This window comes from Drosophila mojavensis, unplaced genomic scaffold (genome assembly GCF_018153725.1).
Source record: "Drosophila mojavensis isolate 15081-1352.22 unplaced genomic scaffold, ASM1815372v1 contig_36, whole genome shotgun sequence".
Taxonomy (NCBI): domain Eukaryota; kingdom Metazoa; phylum Arthropoda; class Insecta; order Diptera; family Drosophilidae; genus Drosophila; species Drosophila mojavensis.
Window position 1 is genome coordinate 7091714 of NW_025318858.1, and position 21768 is coordinate 7113481.

The following is a 21768-nucleotide window of genomic DNA, read 5'->3' on the forward strand; positions in this document are numbered from 1 at the left end:
ACAAAAAGCTGTTTGCTACAGAACTTGTTTAAATGTATCGAGGAATATGGTAACCCCAATTTTTCGAGACCGATAGCTACTTTAAAAAAAATATAAATATTTATATATTGATTCAAATTTACTTGTTTAATAACTTACTTACTTACTTACTTTGTTTAATTACTTAGTGTATTATTGTAATCGGGTTTCTTTTAAGTCAAAAGAAATCATTACATCTGAAAATATTTATTCACAAATATTATACATATGTAAACAAATTTAATGGAGATATAATTTGGTCTTATCATAAAGGCAATGCTGTGGAAGTTAAAACCAATATCGAAATGATTTTAAAATATTTCAGCCAAAATATTTGAATTTTTACTAATTTCTGAAAAAATACTAAATATATCGATAAGTAAAAACACTGTTTAACTATTATAAGTATTGTATATTATAAAATATATTTTAAGTGTATTATTTTAAAGTAACATATTTTTTCCATCGCTAGGACATTATTATTATATGCTTGACATTTTTTTATAATAGTTACTTTTTTAAAGCCGATATTTTGTTCACCACCATCTCTGAAAATAGTCGCAAGTGTCAACAGCAACATCGATAGCTTTACTCATTCTTTCATAAGCACGCTGATGCTGTCTGTCGGGTCAAAATTTTAGGACTAATTTAACAAATTTAATAACATGCGACAATAGTATTGTTTTTGCTTGTGCAATAGATCAAAAACATCAGCGTTATTAAATATTTCCATAACTGTGACGATAGTACGGAGTTGACTGCACAAAATCCAGGGTAGTTGTCGAAATCATTTTTCAGAAACGAATTTTGGTTGCTAGTGCAAAACAAAGAGGAGAGAAAAAAAGCACAAACAAACTTCTTCCTAGCAAAGGCCATTTTACTGCCCCATATTTGTTATTGCGAATGGACGTCATCGAAATTAGCGATAGCGAACGCGAGGAGATCTCTTCATCATCTGATATGGAAGTGGAGATGACCGAAGCCGATGAAATCGAGCAAATTGTGCCCAAAGACACCGCAACGTAAGTAAAACTAAAGCAACATACATTCATACACACGCAGAAACGAACGTACGTATGTATGTACATATGTATGTGTGGCCCTGTCCCATGGCAATGTCAGAGTCAACTTGACAGCCAAAAACAATCTGAAATACATAGTAGCTGCGAAAAGCAGACACGCAATTATTCATTGCTTAATTGTGATACATTTTTGAGCTCGTTGTACTTTTATATAATCGATCAATGTCTTTGAATAATCGCGTACATCGTCTATTGTTACTATGTTCACCAAGCAAACATCAATAATTAATTTAATTGCTAATTTCGCTCTAAATTGAGGATTGCATAGTCGCTTACTCCCGATGAAAGTGGTTTTTTGTGCGTGGTATTTGCTATGCGTAAGCAGCTAGCTGCATAAGCATTTGGCTCTGCTCACTCTCTTTCTCTCTACTATCTCCTTCCCTCTTCGTATTTAATGTTGCCCAATTGAAATCTTTGTTGTGCAGAAACACGTTTTCGCTTAAGCTTAAGTGTATTGGTGGCTTGTATATGTATGTATATTGTGCTTCATACACACATACCTTAAGCTAGTTATACATATTCCACTATATGTGTTTGAGTGTGAGTAAATACATACTTTTGAATGTTCTTAGTTGTAGGTCGTCGTATTCTCATACTCCTACGTGCATAAGCACTCAATTGGTTATTATTTCCACTGTATTAAGTTATAAAACATTTGCGGTTGCTTAAAGTGGTTTCTAAACTTGTTAGAGCTAAACTCAGTGCTATTTCTTTTTGTATATACTTCAATAATTCAAATTCTTTTTCTATATAGAAAAATCTAGTTTTTTCTCGAAATGTATTCTAAAATCAACAACAAATTTGAAAACAAAACATCAACTTTTATATTGCTGTTATCACGTTTGGGTTTTTTTTTTTATCTATCTCATTTATACATTTATAAACAACAATCAAATATATTTGTATATATATTTCAGGTCGAGATAATATGTGAATGATGAATCATAGAATTGCGAGAGTTGCGAGAAGCTTTTCAAAACCATATTTTTTTTCAGCATGAATGAAATTTTATATTTTATATTTTGAGTTACAGTTCTAAATTTTAAAAAAATTTTAAGAAATCGGCTTTTTTTTTCAAAAAATTGCATGGATTAAAAAAAAATCATTTATGGTATGATATGGTATGGTAGCTCTATGTTAATAGAACTCTTATAGTTAGATCATTTTAAATTTTGAGAAATGTTTGAAAATTAAAAGAATTTATATTATTATAATTTTAGTAGAAATGATAATATCAATTACATATTAAATGGGTCGGTCTGAATTGAAAGAAAGAAAAATAAAATAAAATAATATATTCAGTAAAATGATATATCTATTATGTATAAATAGCACAGTCCTCTAAACTTTTCAGCTTGATGATATAAATTATATTTGCAATTCATAGACAGACAGAGATAATTATTTCAATTCTCTTAATTTCGTATAATGATCTTAGGTATTAGATTGAAATTTCTTTTTTTAGAGTTCTTAAAAAAGTCGAATAGCAAAGACAAAGTTCAAAGTCTCTTTGGTTAATAGTCGGAGAACATTTCATAATGTTGCCAATTGTAATTTTTGTTTTACGAAAAAAAGAGTGTGGGACTAAACGAGTTTCGCATCTCGTTTGGATTATGTTTGCACCTTTGCAAGAGGTATTTTCATTTGTTTGCGAACTTTTTAAAATGTTCATTAACAGAAGTTGGTTTTTGATAAAAATCATATGTAATAAATCTTAGCTAAATCAGAATCAATGCTATATGCTTACTCTAAGAGATATCTGTTACGCAGACTAAACATATATACAATATATATATATATATATATATATATATATATATATATATATATATATATATATATATATATATATATATATATATATATATATATATATATATATATATGTATGTATGTATAATAAATATATATATATATATATATGTATAATAATTCCTGACTATATCAAATGCCTTCTCTAGGAGCAATGTGACAAATAATTTTACATATTTTGTATCTCTCGCAGAGTATTCAACTGTCGGCCTTCTCCCAAAGAGTTCGTTCTTTTCGCATTTAGAATTTCTTGCTCATTCTGCTCTCTTGCATTTCGCATCTGCTTCGCCTGGCCGCGTTGCATTTGTCTGCAATCGCAGTGCGTTTCTGTCATCGCTGTAAATCTCTTCGTTTGTCGGATCGCAATTTGGTTTTGCGGGCATGGCGTAATTGATCGTCTTTGGGTTTAGTTAAATCAGTTATATCAATTTCAGTTGATAAGTCGTTGAGCACTTGCTGTCACGTTGGGCTTTGAATTTGTTGTCTTTATACTAAAAGCAAAATTTTTGTTTTAATTACTTGTACTAAAAAAAAATTCAATCAAATAAATATATAAAATAGTTTTTCTTACGTGTGAAAAAAGTGTGTCAGACATCATTAAAAAGCAACGTGCAAAGGCAAAAGACAAATTTACAGCAAGAACAACAGAAAAAATGAAAAGAAATAAAAATAAAATAAAGTAAAATAAATGAAAACAGAAGACTACAGAGAAAACGTTGAAAATCATTTTTAGCTTTCGTAAGGCAGCTGCAAAAAAAGAAATTGTAAAAAACAGAAAGAAAACCCGAAAAACAGCAAGCCTACAGAAAAGTAAAAAATGTTATAGTAAGTTGTTGTTTTATTTATAATTATATAACACATATTTTATTATTATTTTATTTTATTTAGTATGGGTATTATTCACGCCTCATTTATTAATAGATATTTTCAATTATCTATAACTCTACGAAGTAACTTGAAATGAAAATGAGTTAAGAGCTCTAGCAAATTAACTAAGGAAATTTGAAAATTCTTTTAAGCTGAACTACATTATAGGCAATATTGCCTCATCATCGATTTGTACATAATTAGGTCAAATATATATATATATACAGCAGTTGCATTAAAAACTTTCAAGAGAATTTTGTTTGAGGTGTGTCGCCTTGCCGAGCAGCATTCCAAACGGGTATATACATCACATGCATACATTGTTTTCATTTGCTTCAGATCTTCAGGAAAATTGATTAATGTTGATATAACTATATTGATAATCTATTTAAAAAATTCTAATTCGTGAAAAAAATCAACTTTATTTATATAAATTCTATATATTGATAAATAACTTAACTATCTGGCTAAATCCTCAAAGCTTATATATATTCTTAATGCGTATATTATATTATATAACCTATAATTATATATATAACTTATATATTATATCAAGCAAATCTATATATATATTTATTACTGCTTCCTTTACCATTTCATTTAGTTCCAATTGCTGTCGATTACAAACCTTTTTGTATTGTACATTGCTTAGAATCTCTAGTCTTGTTCTTTAGTTTAACCTTAATAGAAAGACGTCAGCAAAACAGATGCCGTGCTTAGGAACAATTCTGAGAATCTTGTCATACAATGCATTCTATATTACAGTGGACTCAATATGCAGCCAATGCCCTGAGGTGGTGGCACCGTACCCCTTGTGGAATTAGCACTCGGCAGTCAGCAGCAGGTATTATGCAGCTCCACAAATGCATAAAGCACGTTGAGTTCATTTACTCATGCTATTCTGCAGCACAAACATATTGACTTTTTAGTTGACGCTTTTAGAGTTTGCAAGAGCTTCAGAGAAATTGGTATCCAAGTTCCAGTCAGGATAAAGAAGCACCTTGCTGCTCGGCACCCGATTTCTTACTGTGTCGTGGAAACACTGTCGACTTCCCTATTTATATGCCTAAACTTGCTCAAAAAATGGAATGGAAATGGAACATTTGATATTGAAACTCTCCTCTCTATGCATTTATTAATGCATAAGGCCTTGACTCTGAGATCGTACGTCGTCGAGTATTACAGCGAGAATAGACTCATGTTGTCTCTTATCTTGCTCTTTGTTTAACCTATGCAAAGAGCTCTGGGCACTTCAGCCAATATGAATCCTCGTTTATATATCGATATATCCAGCGGTTGCTCGATTCACTCTTCAATCAGGTTTTCCACGATTCTATTTGCCATGTTTTACCGGGCAGCCATGAGAGATGCCCCAAGCTATTTCGTTAGTTCGATTTGATTTCGCGTGTGATTGAATTAAATTAGAATGCTGAAAAACAAACTCTGGGTTCAGTTTAGTAAAATTCAGTTTTATTTGTTGGCAAATAGGGAAATTCGAAACAATTCGTTTTCGTGTTAGCTCGTTCGTCTATTGCCATCTCGCGCAATTATTCTATGTAAATATTGACTAGAAAAGTCTGCCTGCGCCTGCCCTATGCGCATGCAATATTCAAATCTATTTTAAATGAAAATACTAGAGCTGTGTCCTCTATGGCAAATGACTACGTTTGCAAAAAAAGAAAAAGAAAATAGAAGAAAACAAAGTCGATTTCCACAAGAAAAGTGCTGAATTTCTTTTGCTATTAATAACATACAACTGACAGACATTGTGCTTGTTCTATTTTTTCAAGTCTCTTGAAATTAAAATGCGAAGCGAGCAGCACATTGACCTCTGGTTTGCATATACGGCATATACACACACCCCACATTAAACCTCCCGACTGGCAATTCATTTACTTACTTCTCTTCTCTACTTTTGCAGTATTGCCGAGGAGAAAAAGAAACTGGGCAACGACCAATACAAGGCACAGAACTATCAGAATGCTCTGAAGTTGTACTCAGATGCCATTTCGCTATGTCCAGATTCGGCTGCCTATTATGGCAATCGTGCCGCCTGTTATATGATGTTGCTCAACTATAACAGCGCCCTTACGGATGCCCGTCATGCGATTCGTCTGGATCCCAGTTTCGAGAAGGCTTATGTGCGTGTGGCCAAGTGCTGCCTGGCACTGGGCGACATCATTGGCACCGAGCAGGCAATTAAGACTGTCCTGGAATTGGAGCCGCAGAGCTCGGCTCTCACTAGCGAGCAGCAGTCCGTGCAGAAGCTGCGCCAATTGGAGACCACTGTACAGAACAATTACGACACACAAGCCTATCGGAATGTAGTCTTCTATTTGGACAGCGCTCTGAAGATAGCGCCTGCCTGCCTTCGGTGAGTATTTGCAATCCCTGTGATCAATATTAGTTTGATTAACTCAATTACCAATTGACAGATATCGCTTGCTGAAGGCCGAGTGTCTGGCTTATTTGGGACGTTGTGATGAGGCCTTGGATATCGCCGTTGGCGTCATGAAACTGGACAGCACTTCCGCTGATGCCATTTATGTTCGTGGTCTATGCCTTTACTATACGGACAATCTGGAGAAGGGTATACTGCATTTTGAGCGCGCACTGCAACTGGACCCCGATCACCAGAAATCGAAGCGCATGCGCAGCAAATGCAAGCAGCTCAAGGAGATGAAGGAAAATGGAAATATATTGTTCAAGTCGGGACGCTATCGGGAGGCACATGTCGTTTACACCGACGCACTGAAAATTGACGAGCACAATAAGGATATTAACTCTAAGCTACTTTACAATCGTGCGCTTGTCAATACGCGCATCGGCTCACTACGTGAAGCTATTCTTGACTGTAATCGCGTGCTGGAGCTCAACGCGCAGTATTTGAAGGCGCTGTTGCTGCGCGCCCGCTGCCACAATGATCTCGAGAAGTTTGAGGAGGCGGTAGCCGATTATGAGACAGCTCTACAGTTGGAAAAGACACCGGAGATAAAGCGTTTACTGCGCGATGCCAAGTTTGCGTTGAAGAAGTCCAAGCGAAAGGATTATTACAAGATATTGGGCGTATCACGCACTGCGACTGAGGATGAGATTAAGAAGGCTTATCGCAAGAAGGCCCTGGTCCATCATCCGGACAGGCATGCGGGCAGCAGTGCCGAAAATCGTAAAGACGAGGAGCTCAAATTCAAAGAAATCGGCGAGGCCTACGCAATTCTTTCCGATGCTCGCAAGAAAAATCGTTATGACAGTGGACACGACATCGAGGAGCAAGAACAAGGTTAGTAATATTAATGATATTCGAAAATCGGTACGCTTTATTCATGCAAAATTTCTATGTTTTACAGCTGACTTCGATCCAAATCAAATGTTTCGTTCGTTCTTCCAATTCAGTGGGGGTCGAAATGCATCCTTCAATTTTGATTATTGAGCTCGAAGAGGAGCAGAGGCAGACACAGTCTTGCCAGCCACACCGCCACACAATTGCGACAATTCATGCACAAATCGGAGTCTGCATTTTACACACTTACATTAATTTGTCCCAATACACAACACATCCAAAAACCCGACATCAGCAAGTTTCAAATAATTCTGGGGTTTTTCTCTTTATGTTAAGCGTTTCGCTTTCCATTTTGGCATGCAAAACATCATTCAAAATATAAATAAATTGTAAAATACTAAAACTTGATCATGATTTTCTCAGTCAAGGGTATTTGAGCAAAGCAGTCTTAAAACAATTAAGTGATAATTAATTACCTAAGTCTCTGCCTTGTATGTAACCAATTAAATTTGTTTTAAGCAGCCTCAAAATTGTGTGTTTTATTAGTTAATCGAATCGCTCTAATCCAGGACACTCCATATTGAATAACTGTATATTAGCATATAATTTAATCCAAAATATATGTATGTATTTGCTTACAAATGTTCCGTAACTTCAACAATGCTCACTATGTTCGCATTAGATCTAAGAGTTGAGATTGATTTAGCATATTTGTTGAATACTAATTCAATTCGCTTTATAAGCCTTGTGGGAAAGCTAGAGATGATTTTAAATTGTGTACCTCGACAATTCCGTTATTTCGTTTGCCAGTTAAGTCTACAGAAAATGATCTTATTTGTGACTTAAATCTATTGTATTACTTATATTTTTATTTAAGAACTTTTGTAATTAATGGCAAAAATAATTCAATGACAAGAGATATATTAGAATTGGAACATATTTTGAATAATAATATAAGTAAAATAGAAGTTTTTTCACAAATATGACCATTCATTGTCTCTCGCACGATCCTAGTACCTAATTTTTAATTTACAATTATAACCATCATCTCTCCTAAATGTTCAAATTTTACTGCGCCTTAACTTTTATTAACGAAATTTGTATGCTCTTTTAAGTATGTTTTGGCTAGGCCTAATAAGTTGATCTGTTGGCACAAAATATATTAAAAATCTATCAAAGCATCTATCTATTATGATTATAATTTTAGATAATTCTATAATTGTTTCATTTGGGCAAATAGAAAGATAGTTTTCCAATATAAAGAACCCCACAAATCTATTATTCCATTCTATTACAAAAATTTAAAAAAATATATAAAAAAAAGAATTGAAATAAAAGCACCTGTTATTGCACTCAATTTTAAGCAAGTCAGAAATGGGTTCTTTATATTTTTTTTGACATAGTTATATTCATTAATTTATTTATATATTCTAATTGGATGGAATCAAGTTTAACTTTACAACAACGGCAGAGCTCAGATGACGTAAACCTGATCGCTTTTTGTAACACTCAAAGAGCAACATATATAATACTCCGATTGCCCAATTCCAATAGGTTTCAGAGCTTCCAAAATAATAACTAAAGACTTGAAACTAAAAAAAAACTAAACGTTATCACCTGTTGAAACAAAAAGTTTTCCTTTTTCTAATTATTCTAAAAAAAAAATGTGACTAAAAACTTGTTTTATAAATAAATTTAATATTTTTCATTTAATTTGTTGTTTTTTTTTTTTTTTTTTTTTTTTTTTTGTATTTTCACTAAGTCTACTTAAACATTAAGCAAACATCATTACGCAAAATAATGTACAATAATATTACAATATTTATTTATAATAGTGTATTTTTGTTTTTGTTTTTCTCGTATTTTTTTTTTCAATTTTTTGTTTATTTGTTTGGTTTATTAACAACTAGTGACGACCTGTATAGCATTAGTTATACATTTTAATATATATATATGTATTTGTATATAGTGCATATATTTATATATTTACTCATATTCATATTTAGATCTACGCACTCTGCTCGCCGATGGATTGTTAGATAACTTAAATTAAGTGCTATGTTGGTTTGTTGGTTTGTTGGTTGGTTTCAGTTGCTGTATTGTTGGTGTGTTGGTGTTTGTAAGTTAACGACCAGACTTAAATGACTACAAAAACATTTCTCTTTGTTGTTAAAATAAGGTACATCGATATATATATATATATGTATTGTATCTGTATATATATGTATATGTATAACACTACTAACTATAAAAACATATAGATCTGTACATGTTGCTATTTTATATAGGTATGTATGTACATCATTTGGTTCTGCCCGAACCAATGCGAAACGAACGAGATTTTCGATCCATCAAATTGCAAATTGAATGCACTCTATTCAGCACTTTGACCAGCAACTGGTCAACTTTTGTCTTTCGTCATTTTACGCCCAACGTGGGCGTGATTCTCTTGGGCAAAGGTAACCCCAGGTGGACATGGTTGGTCTGTTGGCCCAACATGGCAAATGCTTGCTGAGATTAGATATTGCTATAGCTGCTCTATCTATCTATCTATCTATCTATATATGTACGTATGTATATGGTATATGCTACATATAGCTATGTATTTTGTTTGTTGGTTTGTTTGTTGTTGTTTATAAGTAATACTGAGATTCTGTCGTTTAGTTTTGTGTTTTGCAATTGTGAGCTCAAATATATATATATAGATGTATATTTGATAGACAGTCGATTGGAAATTGCTTTCGACTTGACTCTATTATTCAATCACTGAATGTCACTGACTACATATATAGCTGTTCTATTATGCCTAAGTAACGCTGCCATTCCCCGCCCCCCATATGCCCACATGTGCTTTGTACAGATGAGCCCTAGGACTCGCATTAACTAAAAGTAAATTGTACTGTTTTGTATTTTGTTGTTGTTGTTGTTGTTGTTTTCTTGGTTATTTCACAGTGAAATTTGGTTAGGTCTATTTGCCATGTTCCAAGCCATTTCCAAACCCGTTGCCATGCCATTCGCAGCTGTATAACCCATTCCCATTCCCATGCCTAGTCCCGCTCCCGCTCCCGTTCCCGTAACTAAACCTACCCGCCTCCACTCTCTGGTCAGATGTCGTTGTCACTTGGGCTGGATGCACGCGGTGCGTTCGAGCTCATTGAACTGGCCAAAGAAGAGCACCTCGCTAATTAGTTTCTCGGCAATGATGCGCTGCGTACGATCCATGGTGCGCAGCTTCATCGACACATTGGAGCCCACGAAATCACAATCGTCCCGGGTGAGACTCTCTGCGTATAGCGCAGCAGCCGCTGCCGCCGTCGAGCTGGCGTCCTGGGCCGAGACGCTGCTCTTGATGTGGCCAGGACTAGCTGCCGACTCGGTTGCCTCATCATTGTCGTCGCCATCCGACATGCTCGCCCTCGAGCTGAGCAGGGAATTCATCAGCATGTGGCCGGCACTGGAGCCGGCCGTCAGTTTGCGCATATTTAGGGGCATGGAGGCAGCCGCCGCTGCCGCTGCCAATTGGGCGCTGCTGCTGCGCGGCGGCAGCACGAACTGGCCGAAATTGGCTTGAGCTTTGGCCTGGGCAACGCGCAAGTCCTGCGCCATGTCCAAATGCAGGCGATTCTCCTCGCCGGACGAGCTATAGGAACGATGTGAGTCAGGCGGCGGCGGAGCTGCTGAAACGGACGGCGGATGGAAGTAATCAACGAGCTCCTGCTTAATATCTAGTTCATCCTGATGCTGGCGCAGCGTATGATGGCCATGATGCAGCTGCTCATGCGCATGCCGAGGCGTCACGGCACGCACCGAACCCGGACTCGATTTCAGTAGGTGATTCTTATGCGCTTCGTGTATGTTGGTGTTTGTGTTGGGTATTGGACTAGAACCGGCCTCGCTCAAGGCGGCCGCAATGGGCGCTGGCTCGGCGACAGGATGTTCGCCAGCATCCAGGGCGTTGCCGATGCCGCCGTCTCTGCTGCCGCTGCGGCTGCCACCGCCCATATTGGAGGATAGCGGCGTGGAGCGACGCTCCACTTTGGCCGCCAGCTGCCCCAGCGCCGTCGCCGTCGCCTCATCTCTCATAATGTTATCCTCGTTATCCGATGTATCGATGGTTTTATGGGGACTGGGCTGGAAATCGCTGCTACTGCTGCCACCGCCACCGCCACCAGCACCACCAGCACCACCAGCACCTGCTCCACCGCCGACCGCATAGGGCGCACCACTGGCACCACCGGCACCACCAGCACCATAAGACATTGGCATAGAAACGCGCAGCTGCTGCTCCTGCTGTGCATTAGGCACCACGACTCCTGTACCACCGCCACCAGCGCCACCTATCGGCGGCGAGTATTGACCCGCCGTATTCCAATTGTCCATCGATTGACTATTTGCTATCAGCATAGGTATATTTAGGCCCATCTATGAAAATAAACAAAGTGATTTGAAATTCATTAGTTATTAATGTTGTATTACGGTTATTATATAGCTCTAAATTGTTCAGATAACTGCGGCTAAGATAATACTACATTCATACATTTACTTTGAATCTGGATATGTGGAACATATGGGATTGTCACGATGATAGTTTGTCTTAACATTTTCCCTAAGTTCCATGATGCCACAGAAAAGTTCATAATGGTAATGGTTTAATGGTTTAAATATCAATAAGAAAAAGCCCAGATCGATTAGATTACAAATACGACTAAATCATAATGAATACGTGGAAGTACACCTTCAAAAGGAGTACACCACCCAAAATACTGAAAAGATAAATAATTGTTGCTTACCAATAAAGTATACGCTCATTATATGAAGCTTCTTATGAATGCTATTCTACGACTGGTAGCTCTACATATCTTTAAAACAAAATCTATTTTCGACTACAATTGTTTCTATACGAAAGACCTACATGCATGTATTTGATATGATAGTCAGGTAAACAAAATTTAATCGCGAATTATTCATAGGTTTCAAATAAACTTTAGTTTATGAAGGTCGTGCATATCACACACACATACATATGTATATGGGTGTGTAAGAAATGAACTTGCGATATGCGAGTTGACAGGACTAAAATACAGGAGGATTGGAAACTTCACATAGTATTTATACATATGTATGTATATCACACCGAAATGTCAACTTCCTATATATTACATACACGTTCACAACTTCTAGCAGTAGTTTTTTTGTTTTTGCCAATTTATATTATTATAACACTAAATTGTTGTGCTTAAGCAAATTTAGTACAGTTTTTGTTGTTACAGCTCCAGCAGTTGTAATGCTGCGGTACGGCGATACCATAGGCTGGTTACTTTTATGGCTTTTACTGTTATAATGCATAGTGCAAATATGAAATTTTCGCGCATTTGCTGCGATCGAACGACGCGACGACACCGACAACACAACTCATATTGTCGAAATATTCTAGCGGCGTAGTAAGTTTTAAAAAGCGACATCATAACGTCACACACAAACAGAGAAGAGAGAGAGAGAGAGAGCCAACAGCAAGCGTCAACGGGAGATTCCTATACAGTTTGTTGTTGCTTGCACATTATCATGTATGCCTATGCGTGTGCATGTGTATGTCCAGAAGGAGAGAGCGCGAGAGCGCATTAGTGAGAGCCTTCTAACGGCTTTAAGTGAAGCGCAACCTATAAACCCAATGTGAAGAAGAGAAGCGCACAGGAAAGATGAAAAGCTAAGTCAACGACGACTGCGGCAGCAGCAGCTATGGTATTTCATTAATATTAACAACCTACCCCACGTTGGTGGGGCGAACGACAAACAACATGCTAATAATGTACATAGTCATGAGCGATCATTCCGCACTCATTCGCGTCTCTCTCTCTCTCTCTCTCTTTGTGTCTTTGAAACTTGCTGCGTCTTTAGCCGCAGGCGCCTAGAACTTTCTACAAATTTACAAAAAAACAACAACTGCCCAACTACTCGATTCGTTGTTTGTGTCGTTGCCGTTTTGCTTTGTTGTTATTTTTATTGCTGCAGCTGTTTTTGGTTGTTGTTTTGTTTACGTATTTAGAGCTATTGTGCATATGTATGTGCGTGTCTGACTTGTTTTTGCGTGCCTCAACAGACAGAGTCGCCAGCCAAACTAAATTAACTCTCTCGCTCTATTTATATTTATACATACAGATGTTTGTATGTAATTATATACGCGTGTGTGTGTCTGTTAGTTCGTATTCGTATTTGTGTGTGTGTGAAAATTTGCTCTCCATGCCTGTGTGGTCGAGTGAAACTGAAAAATGTAAACAAACTGATTATCAGCAAGCCAGCGAATAAATATAAATAACACAATGCTGGCCAACAACTCCAAATACTAGCTATGTATATATTGTCTAATCCTTTTTACACCTCTCTTTCATCATCTCTAATTTCAGCGATTGTCGTTTTAGTTCGTAGTCACGCAAATGTTTGAAAACGACTATACGACATTTTTGCACTCAACACACACACACACACACACACTCATACAGTCAACTGTTACAGTTGCACTAACAGAACGTCACCAGTTGCCTAAATGTAAGCGAGCATCACTTAGTCGCGAGTTTGTCATGTCTTTCATAAGTTTATGTGTCGCAGTATTATTACTTAAATAGATACATTATACATTACAAATAAAAGAAATAGGATTGATCATTATTGAAAGTTATCAAAAAATTAGGATGTTAGATGGCCCAAATCAGAACAATTAACTAAATACGCTCACATTTATCAAAGCCCCAGTTCCCTATATCGTACAGCAAATCTGAACAATCTGTCATCAAATCTCCCTCTCTATAACATTTATATTCGCGTGCTTTGGGCTTATCAAAAACTCACCCTGTAAGCAACTGCAGCAAAATAGACCAAATTCTTGCAAAACTTTCACAAAAACAAAACTCCACCTAACCTTTTTTCGGACCTTTACCCCACTGCTGGAGCTGTTGTTGTTGCTATTTTTTTTTTCTTTTTTTTTTTGCCCAGCTGGCAACGCTGCGCGCATAGCTAAGCAACTTCGCAATGAATGAGTAAACAAAAGCAAACGCTGGCGTCGCAGTTGCAGCCAGCTGCGCTGCCTCGCTGCCTGGCTGCCTGGTTGGGTCTGTGTTTTTGGTTGCATTGCTGTGACTACTGCTGCTTATTTGCGTTTGCACTTCTCGGTACCACCCTGCCCCGCCCCACCCTAGCCCAATTCTACTCTGCTCTGCTCAGCTCAGCTCAGCTCAGCTCGGCTCTGTAGGGGGCCCGCGCACCAGGCGCTTTATAAAAGCGCATGCGAGAGAAAACAAAACACGCAAATTACAAACACACAGCAGCGACAACAACAGTTGCTACTGCTCCAACCAACTACAAGAACAATAGGAAGCAGGCGTGCATTTTATAAACACAAACAAACTGAAAGGGGATTAGGGACAGGGATACGAGCGAATAGACGAAACGAACAACGGGAATGGGCAAGGGCGGCGTAGCGGTATCAAAATGCAGTCTACGACGCCTCAAGTCGACGTCGGCATCGGCATCGGCATCGGCATCGACGTCGACGTCGACGTCGCTGTTGCTGTCGTTGGGCATAACCACAACATTGCGGGACGCGAATGCCAGCAGCAGCAGCAACAACAACAAGACAGACACATTGTTGTTATTTGGTGTCTTGGAGAAAATTCCACAACAAAACAGTTGTAAAATATGAGCAAAGTATATACATACATACACGGATATACAAGAATAGAAGTAGTGGCATGCGTACATACATATGTTTTTACTCAGGTATGTACAGTGGAAGGCTAAGTGTGGAAAGGGTGGGCGTAAGCGTGGGCGCCAGCACCCAAATAATGACGAATAACAAAAACAACTCGGCCCTGAGAAAAACAGTAAAAAGTGCAAGCAAGCACTCTGTGTGAGTGTGTGTGTGGGTGTGGGTGTGAGGGCTGAACAAGGAATAGAAATAGACTTTTATGTTGCGCGAGAAAATATATTAAAATATATGCAATTTGACAGTATAATAAAAATAAATAGAGTTTACCTACACAGCTAAAACGAGAATATTCAATTGCTACTGCGTACGGAATTGTATTTATTTTTTAGAAATAACAGCACAAGCAAATGAAAACAGGAGCAACTAAAGCAATACTGCTGCTTGGCATTTTGTTTTGATAACTCTGACACACAGCAAAAACAACAACAGCAGCAGCGGCAGCAACAACAACATAAAACAAATGAAAACCACAGGCGCAAGTAAAAATAAAAACAAAAGCACACAAGGAAAACGAACAGCAAACGAATTACAATCAACACACATGCATACATGCATGTACAAATATACATATGTACATACATGCACATACACATACACATACACATATACGCATACATGCATGAGAGGGGCGCAAGACAGGCCACGGGGCAACCACAAACCAAAACTTCACAACAACGGCAACGACGACGTCGACGTCGACGACGGCAAGTGCTGCGCGTATTTTGCCGTGCAAAACAAACATTTCATCAGACAAAAACAGAGCATGTGAGCGACAACGGCGACGAAATGTCAGCAGCACTCGTTCCCCTCAACGGCAACGAAAGCTTGCTGCTGCTGCTGCTGCTGCTTGCTTGCTTGACGCGACAAAGCAAATACATAAAAACAACTCACGCACACACAGTACATTATTTAAATACGCACACATATGCATATGCACAGATTCTCTCGTAACTCAGGGCAATACCTCACGCACACAGCAGCAAATTCCTAAGAAAAATTTATGGGTAAAATTTTAATTCTGTTTTGATCGTCAACAACAAAACACACCGACACACACTCACACACAGCCAAAGACAAAAATGATACGAACAACGATTGTGTGTGAGAGAGGGAGAGAGAGAGAGAGAGATGGATAGTCGAGGTAAATGCTGTTCGCTCTCTCGCTGTCGGCAGCAGAAACAGCAAGTCACTTGCGCACATGGCGTTTCATTGGACTCTCAGTCTCAGCGTATTCAGCACACAGTTTACTTTGCGCTTTTGATTGAAATTAACACCCGAGTGACAGCGGAGAGTGGCGTGTGCATGTGTGTGTGTGTGTGTGTGGGGTGACTGCTGCAAAGCAAATGTAACTTTCAAATGAAAATATTGAAAAGTACACATTATTCTTATACATGTATTTTTAAATTTATATAAAAAAAATTTAAAAAAAAAAAAAAAATCCCCTTCTTATGTTTCATTCATAATCATAAACATTATTGGGTTAATAACAAATCTTTATCATCCTTTGCTATTCATAAATTTTTGGCGATAAGCATACATACTTGTTTTCTTTCATTCTATCAATAATCAATGAAGGCCTACGCACACATATACATATGCACATAGATAACTATGGGTGTATTGCACATGGGCCTGATTCACACCCCTTGGCCAGCCATGGGTTATACAATAGGTCCGCTTGGCTAGTCAATGGTCATGCACACCACATTCGCTCTCCTCTCTCGCTCTCTCTGCTGAGTTTCGCGGTTTGTTTGTCACCGTGCTGATGCCGATGTCATTGGAACAAATGCTTACGCATTCGGTTATTTTTTGCGCTGATTACTCACCGCTCCAAAATACTTGAGCTCTTTGGTTTTGATGCGTCTGTGCTGTGATGCAGGCATCGCCGCTCCAGATGCTGTTGTTGTGGCACCAGTTGCACACCCCATCGGGCCGGTGGCTCCACCATTGGCCGCTGCAGCGATGGTGCTGTTCTCGTAAGCAGCAGCAGCGACCGCTGCAGCGGCCAGTCCATTCAGTCCATTGTGCGTCGTGCTGGACGATGACGAAGCGGCACTGCCGCCCAAGCCGGCTGGTAATCCGCTCAGGCTGCCGCCGCCGGCTTCCATGAAATCGAAACGCTTGAAGGCATACCACTTGGACGGATTCGGCTGTATGCCCTGATAGATTTTCACAAACATTTTGTGCTTCTCGCGCCTGTACTGTGTCAGCAGCACGTTCATCTTGCGCTCCACCTCAGCCTTGCTGCAGCCGAATCGCTCCGCAATCTCTGACCACGCCCGGAACCGACACAGTTTGTCCTTGTACTTGGGATCGGCCCGATTCCACAGTTCCGTATGGCAGCGATACTGTTCAATTAACTCCAAGGCATCGTCGTTGGTCCATTCCATGATTTTAGGTGAACTGCTACCACCTCCGCCGCTGCCGCTGCCGCCGCCGCCGCTGCCGCCGCCGCCGCCACCAGCGCCGCTACCTCCGACACTGCTCCTACCACTGCCCGACCCGATACTGATCTCGATCCCGTAACTGGGCGGCAGTGGTATATTGTGATGCTGCAGGTGCTGCTGCTGCTCTGGCTGATGGCAAGGATGATGAGAGTTCTGGACGGTTGCAGCTGCTGTGGCTACAAAACTCTCTGGATTGAAGTTCATTTGCTGTCTCAAGCAAAAGTCACTTGAATCTTTTACTCTCTCTCTCTCTCTCTCTCTCTCTCTCTCTCTCTTTATTGGGATTATTTTGCTTATATATTCGGTGGGTTTTTTCCCTTGGCTTAATAAGCTTTATAAGTTTTTCCTTTTTTTTTTTCAATTTCTGTTCCGTTTCTCTGGTTCTAGTTGTTTATGGAATGCAACGCGAAATGCATTCAATCAACATTTTATTAACTGATCTTTGTTGATAAGCTCGCAACACTGGAATCGAAGGAAATAGCTTCAATTTAGTAATTCATTTAATTGTATTAGTTAATTTTCACTTATTTATATATTTTTGCGAACTTTGACCTCAATTGTTGTTATACTAAACAAATGAAAGTTTCCTAATCATTTATTATTATATTTTTTAGTCTTTCATTTCTCGTTTGGAAATCAGTGTGATTTAATCTTCGATTAGAGCATACTATAGAAAATATATTAAAATCTTTAAAGGCATAGACTTTATGACTTGTTTGGCTAGAGATAGCCAAGAATAATACAATTTTTCGGAGGGATTTCCCCGTAAAATTAATCGGGAGTACCTGACTAGAAGATGCATACACTCACTCCTGCTGTTCTACGTACATACAGGTATGTATGCATGTATTTAAAAATCTTTGTTTAATTCGGGTATAACAATGCAATCTATTTATTATATTTATAGATAAAAAGGAAATTGATTTTGTTATCAAGAATTTCGGTAATAATAAGACATAAAGATTTAAATTATTTATTGTTTTTTTTTTTTTTTTTTTTTTTTTTTTTTTTGTTTTAATACTTGTATATTTTTTTAATATATTTATATATAAAAGAAGAATTAATATATTTATATATAAAGAAGAATAAAAAAAAAAAAAAAAATAGACATACTCTTCTTGAGTTAGCCAACAGAATTATATTGTACATACATATATTCAATAGATTAACGAAATCTATTTACGGTCTCTGATTTATTTGTTTTTGCCTATAAATGCAATATTTGTTAAGCAATAATAGACTAGATAAGCGGAAATGAATTATCTAAAGAGCCGAACCCGTATGCAATTCTGATCATAATTCACACTTGATTTCTTTGTTGATTTCCATTGTACAGATACAAACATACATATGTATCATTCTATAATTAATTGCTTATTCAGCGAAGAGGAAAAATAAACATTTCAAGTATCTTGCAGTTGTTTTTCCTGGCCATCGATTAACATTTTCAAAAGAAATTCTCGGTGACGAGGAAAACGTTTGCGCCAAATGTCACAAGTCACAGCGAAAATAAAAGCATCGATAACAGTCCAGTTATTCACAATAGACGGAAGCTTTTTTGCACAGAAAAACACACAACACACACAGACACACTCACACACACGCACCCGCGCACACACACACGCGCAAGCATAATTGAGCAGGGACACGTGCGCTTTCATTCGTTTCAACTGCGCGACGGACTATGTGCACACGCACGCACACACAGGCACACGCTGTCATGGGTGTGTGTGAGTGAGCGACATTTCGATTTGACATCTATCTTTGTCGCCCGATTTGCTTCCTGGTAAGTCGTTCGTGGTCGGTCGTTTGCTCGTTCGTTCGCTAGTTTGCTTTGGTGTCGCGACGACAATTTGCTTGATAATTTAGCTTAGCACGCATTGTATTTAATACAAATGTTTTTTTAGTACACGTATTATTGCGTTGCTCAGAACTTTTTGCGCAGAGCGCAAAGTGCTGCTGTTGCTGCTGCTGCTGCGCGAACAGCTGAATGAATCATAACGGTAAGAGCGAACACACAAACAAGCCACACACACACACACACACACACACACACATGTGTATTTAACGGGGAAAAACAATGGGCTTTGTAGGTGCATAGTATTTTACTTTAATTTTATTGAGTTGGCTTTTAAATGTAATTTTCCTTTTTTATTTTAATTTTTTTAATTTGTGTCTTGTTTCTTTACTTGAATTTAATTCAGCTGACTCAGCTTTCGTTTATATATTTGTTTTTGTTGTTTTTAAGCGCTTTTTAGGGCATTTCTTGTTGGTCTTATCGATTCACTTAACCTTGTTTTCCAAATAATTTGTTTTTTATTTTTATAATTATTTTGGGACCCTTTTTTTTGACAATAGCATAGTTTTAAGGGACTCGTTAAGTAACTTGTTGGGAATTCACTTCCATTTGGCATGGGATTTTTCACACATTTGTTTATTTACGTGTTAAATTTTTTTCATTCGTATTTATTTCCGTGGATTTCATAGGAAATTGAATGGTATTTGGGTTTTTTCTTAATATGACACGCTTTTTATTACAGCTTCGATTTGGATTTTTGTTCACAGATTTTGTTTTTTATTTTTTTATTTAATATTATGTGTACATATAATTTTTTTTTTTTTTTTTTTTTTTGTAAATCTGTAGTTTTTATATTTAATCACAGCACAAATTTATTGTTATTATTTTGTTTAAATTTATTTCACTTTACATAGTTATAGTTTTTATGATTCATCACTAACTAATTATTTAATTATATTAATTATTTAAAAATGTACAATTTTGTAAAACATTTTCATACGAATTCACATGATAAACATTTGTGGGCCTCTGACAATTCCGAAAATAACGAAAAATAGGAACAAATTGAACTCAAACATCGCAAAAAGTAAACAACATAAAAATCGGATCAAAAACTTAAAAATAAATTTCAAAGCACGTAAAAAACGAACTGCAAACACTCACACACACACACACACAAACACGTAAACACGCACGCACACGCACAAACAGCAAGCGAGATAGTAAATAAAAATAATATTATGGTATATACATATCTACATACATTTATATATATATATATACTTGTATGTATGTGTGCTTATATTAAAAAAACACTTTTAGCGTAATTTGCGTATTTGGTATTTTACATTTTAGAATTTGTTGTAATTTGGCATTCCATTTCAGAAACTATATCAAAGCCGTTTCTTTATGCGCATATTTGTTTTTCCTTTATTTGTTCAGCAAACACACAATAATAACTACAATAACAACAACAGTAACAGCAACAGCAACAGCAGAGTGCTGCTGTTAATGGCACGTCGCCTCCTCCCGCACTCACACTCGCACTCGCACTTGCTATTCAGAAGCAAACGCGATGTTACCGTTACCGCTAGTTTCATCTGCGCGCCCAAACCTTACTCTCTCTCTTATTGTGATACAAGCGCTCGCGAACCACACCAGCTAACGTCTGAATCTAAACTGTGCGTCGCTTTTTCCCGACAAACACTGACAAACTTATCGAAATCGATTTGTAACGAACCTACAAATGCGACGACTGCGACGCGTCGCTGGCTGGGCTGCGTATTGAAATGAAATTTCTCGGTGGACGTTTGAATGAAACAAGCACAACGTACGCACACACGAACGCATACTTACATATTCGTGTATATGTGTGTGTATGTACAAATGTATGCACAGAGAACAGACAGCGCCACCACTGCGCTGTTGACGTCTGCAGCGGCAGAGCCGCCACGTTCGGTAAACAGTTGTTTCGTGGAAAAACAAGCCGAACATCATAATGAAGTTGCTGTTGTGAAATTGTACGGTGCTTTGTCATGCTTAAAAAACAACAGCAACAGAGTACGCGCCAAAACACAAAAACGAGGGCAGCTCCACACATACATACGTATGTACATATGTAAGTGCAATAAAATCAAGAGTAATCATGGCATGCGCAAATATTCTTAGGTAAACTGACAACAATATTAACAATAACAATTATAAATATCCATAGTCTAATAATAGTTAAGCTATTTTTAAATAACGTATGCGTATTTATATGATATTTGAATATATGTATTCATTGGCACAAGCAAACGTTTGATAAGCGCTTCTAACAGCCCTCGCATGAACGCTAGTTGCTTCTTGCCACCAACACATGCGCAGCGAGTCAAACAAACAAATAGAATGCGAAGCAGAATGGCAAAAAATTAAACAAACAAGTAGACAGGAGCGGTTCAGGTTTGGATCCAGTCGATGGAGCGGCGGGTGGCGGCTGCCGCGAGGCCGAGTTGAACGAACGAGGGCAGAAAATAACACTAACAATAAATACACATCTACAAATTTCTACTACGGCGTAGTAAAATTTCTAAAAGCTGATAGAATTTTTGCCTCAATCTGCCATTGCTTAGTTACATACATACATACACATGTATATGTTTGTATGAATGTGTATGTGTATATGTAAGTATTTGTTTAATTTTGTTTGCTCGTTAGTTGAGTTA

General features: G+C 37.7%; 2 protein-coding genes across 11 annotated transcripts; one reads left to right on the top strand and one right to left on the bottom strand.

Moving 5' to 3' along the window:
- The first annotated feature begins 599 nt into the window (after positions 1-599).
- LOC6576223 (dnaJ homolog subfamily C member 7) lies at positions 600-8240 on the top strand. Of its 2 annotated transcripts, none has more exons than XM_002002183.4 (4): positions 600-1040; positions 5701-6153; positions 6215-7059; positions 7127-8240. In XM_002002183.4, the coding sequence occupies exons 1-4, from the start codon at positions 922-924 to the stop codon at positions 7207-7209; spliced, it is 1500 nt and encodes a 499-aa protein (XP_002002219.3). In that variant the 5' UTR covers positions 600-921; the 3' UTR covers positions 7210-8240. The 2 variants fall into 2 exon arrangements, with proteins under 2 accessions (XP_002002219.3, XP_015020533.1); XM_015165047.3 differs by lacking the exon at positions 600-1040 and adding an exon at positions 3240-3737.
- A 575-nt stretch (positions 8241-8815) lies between these two features.
- On the bottom strand, positions 8816-20859 carry LOC6576224 (serine/threonine-protein kinase minibrain). Of its 9 annotated transcripts, none has more exons than XM_044008630.1 (3): positions 20805-20859; positions 16645-17727; positions 8816-11481 (listed from the first exon to the last, which is right to left on the bottom strand). In XM_044008630.1, exons 2-3 carry the CDS (start codon positions 17467-17469, stop codon positions 10177-10179), a joined length of 2130 nt encoding a protein of 709 aa, XP_043864565.1. In that variant the 5' UTR covers positions 17470-17727; positions 20805-20859; the 3' UTR covers positions 8816-10176. The 9 variants fall into 9 exon arrangements, with proteins under 9 accessions (XP_043864565.1, XP_043864563.1, XP_043864564.1 ...); XM_044008628.1 differs by lacking the exon at positions 20805-20859 and adding an exon at positions 20684-20777; XM_044008629.1 differs by lacking the exon at positions 20805-20859 and adding an exon at positions 20653-20767.
- Between the last annotated feature and the right edge of the window lie 909 nt (positions 20860-21768).

What these genes read in the sequence shown, in the direction of transcription:
- LOC6576223 (XM_002002183.4), top strand. Translation starts at nt 922, where the DNA reads ATGGACGTCATCGAAATTAGCGATAGCGAACGCGAGGAGATCTCTTCA. An exon ending in GTGCCCAAAGACACCGCAAC is followed by an intron (nt 1,041 to 5,700) that starts GTAAGTAAAACT and finishes CTACTTTTGCAG; the next exon opens with TATTGCCGAGGAGAAAAAGA. An exon ending in CATCGAGGAGCAAGAACAAG is followed by an intron (nt 7,060 to 7,126) that starts GTTAGTAATATT and finishes TATGTTTTACAG; the next exon opens with CTGACTTCGATCCAAATCAA.
- LOC6576224 (XM_044008630.1), bottom strand. Translation starts at nt 17,469, where the DNA reads ATGAACTTCAATCCAGAGAGTTTTGTAGCCACAGCAGCTGCAACCGTC. An exon ending in AGCTCAAGTATTTTGGAGCG is followed by an intron (nt 11,482 to 16,644) that starts GTGAGTAATCAG and finishes TTATTTTCATAG; the next exon opens with ATGGGCCTAAATATACCTAT.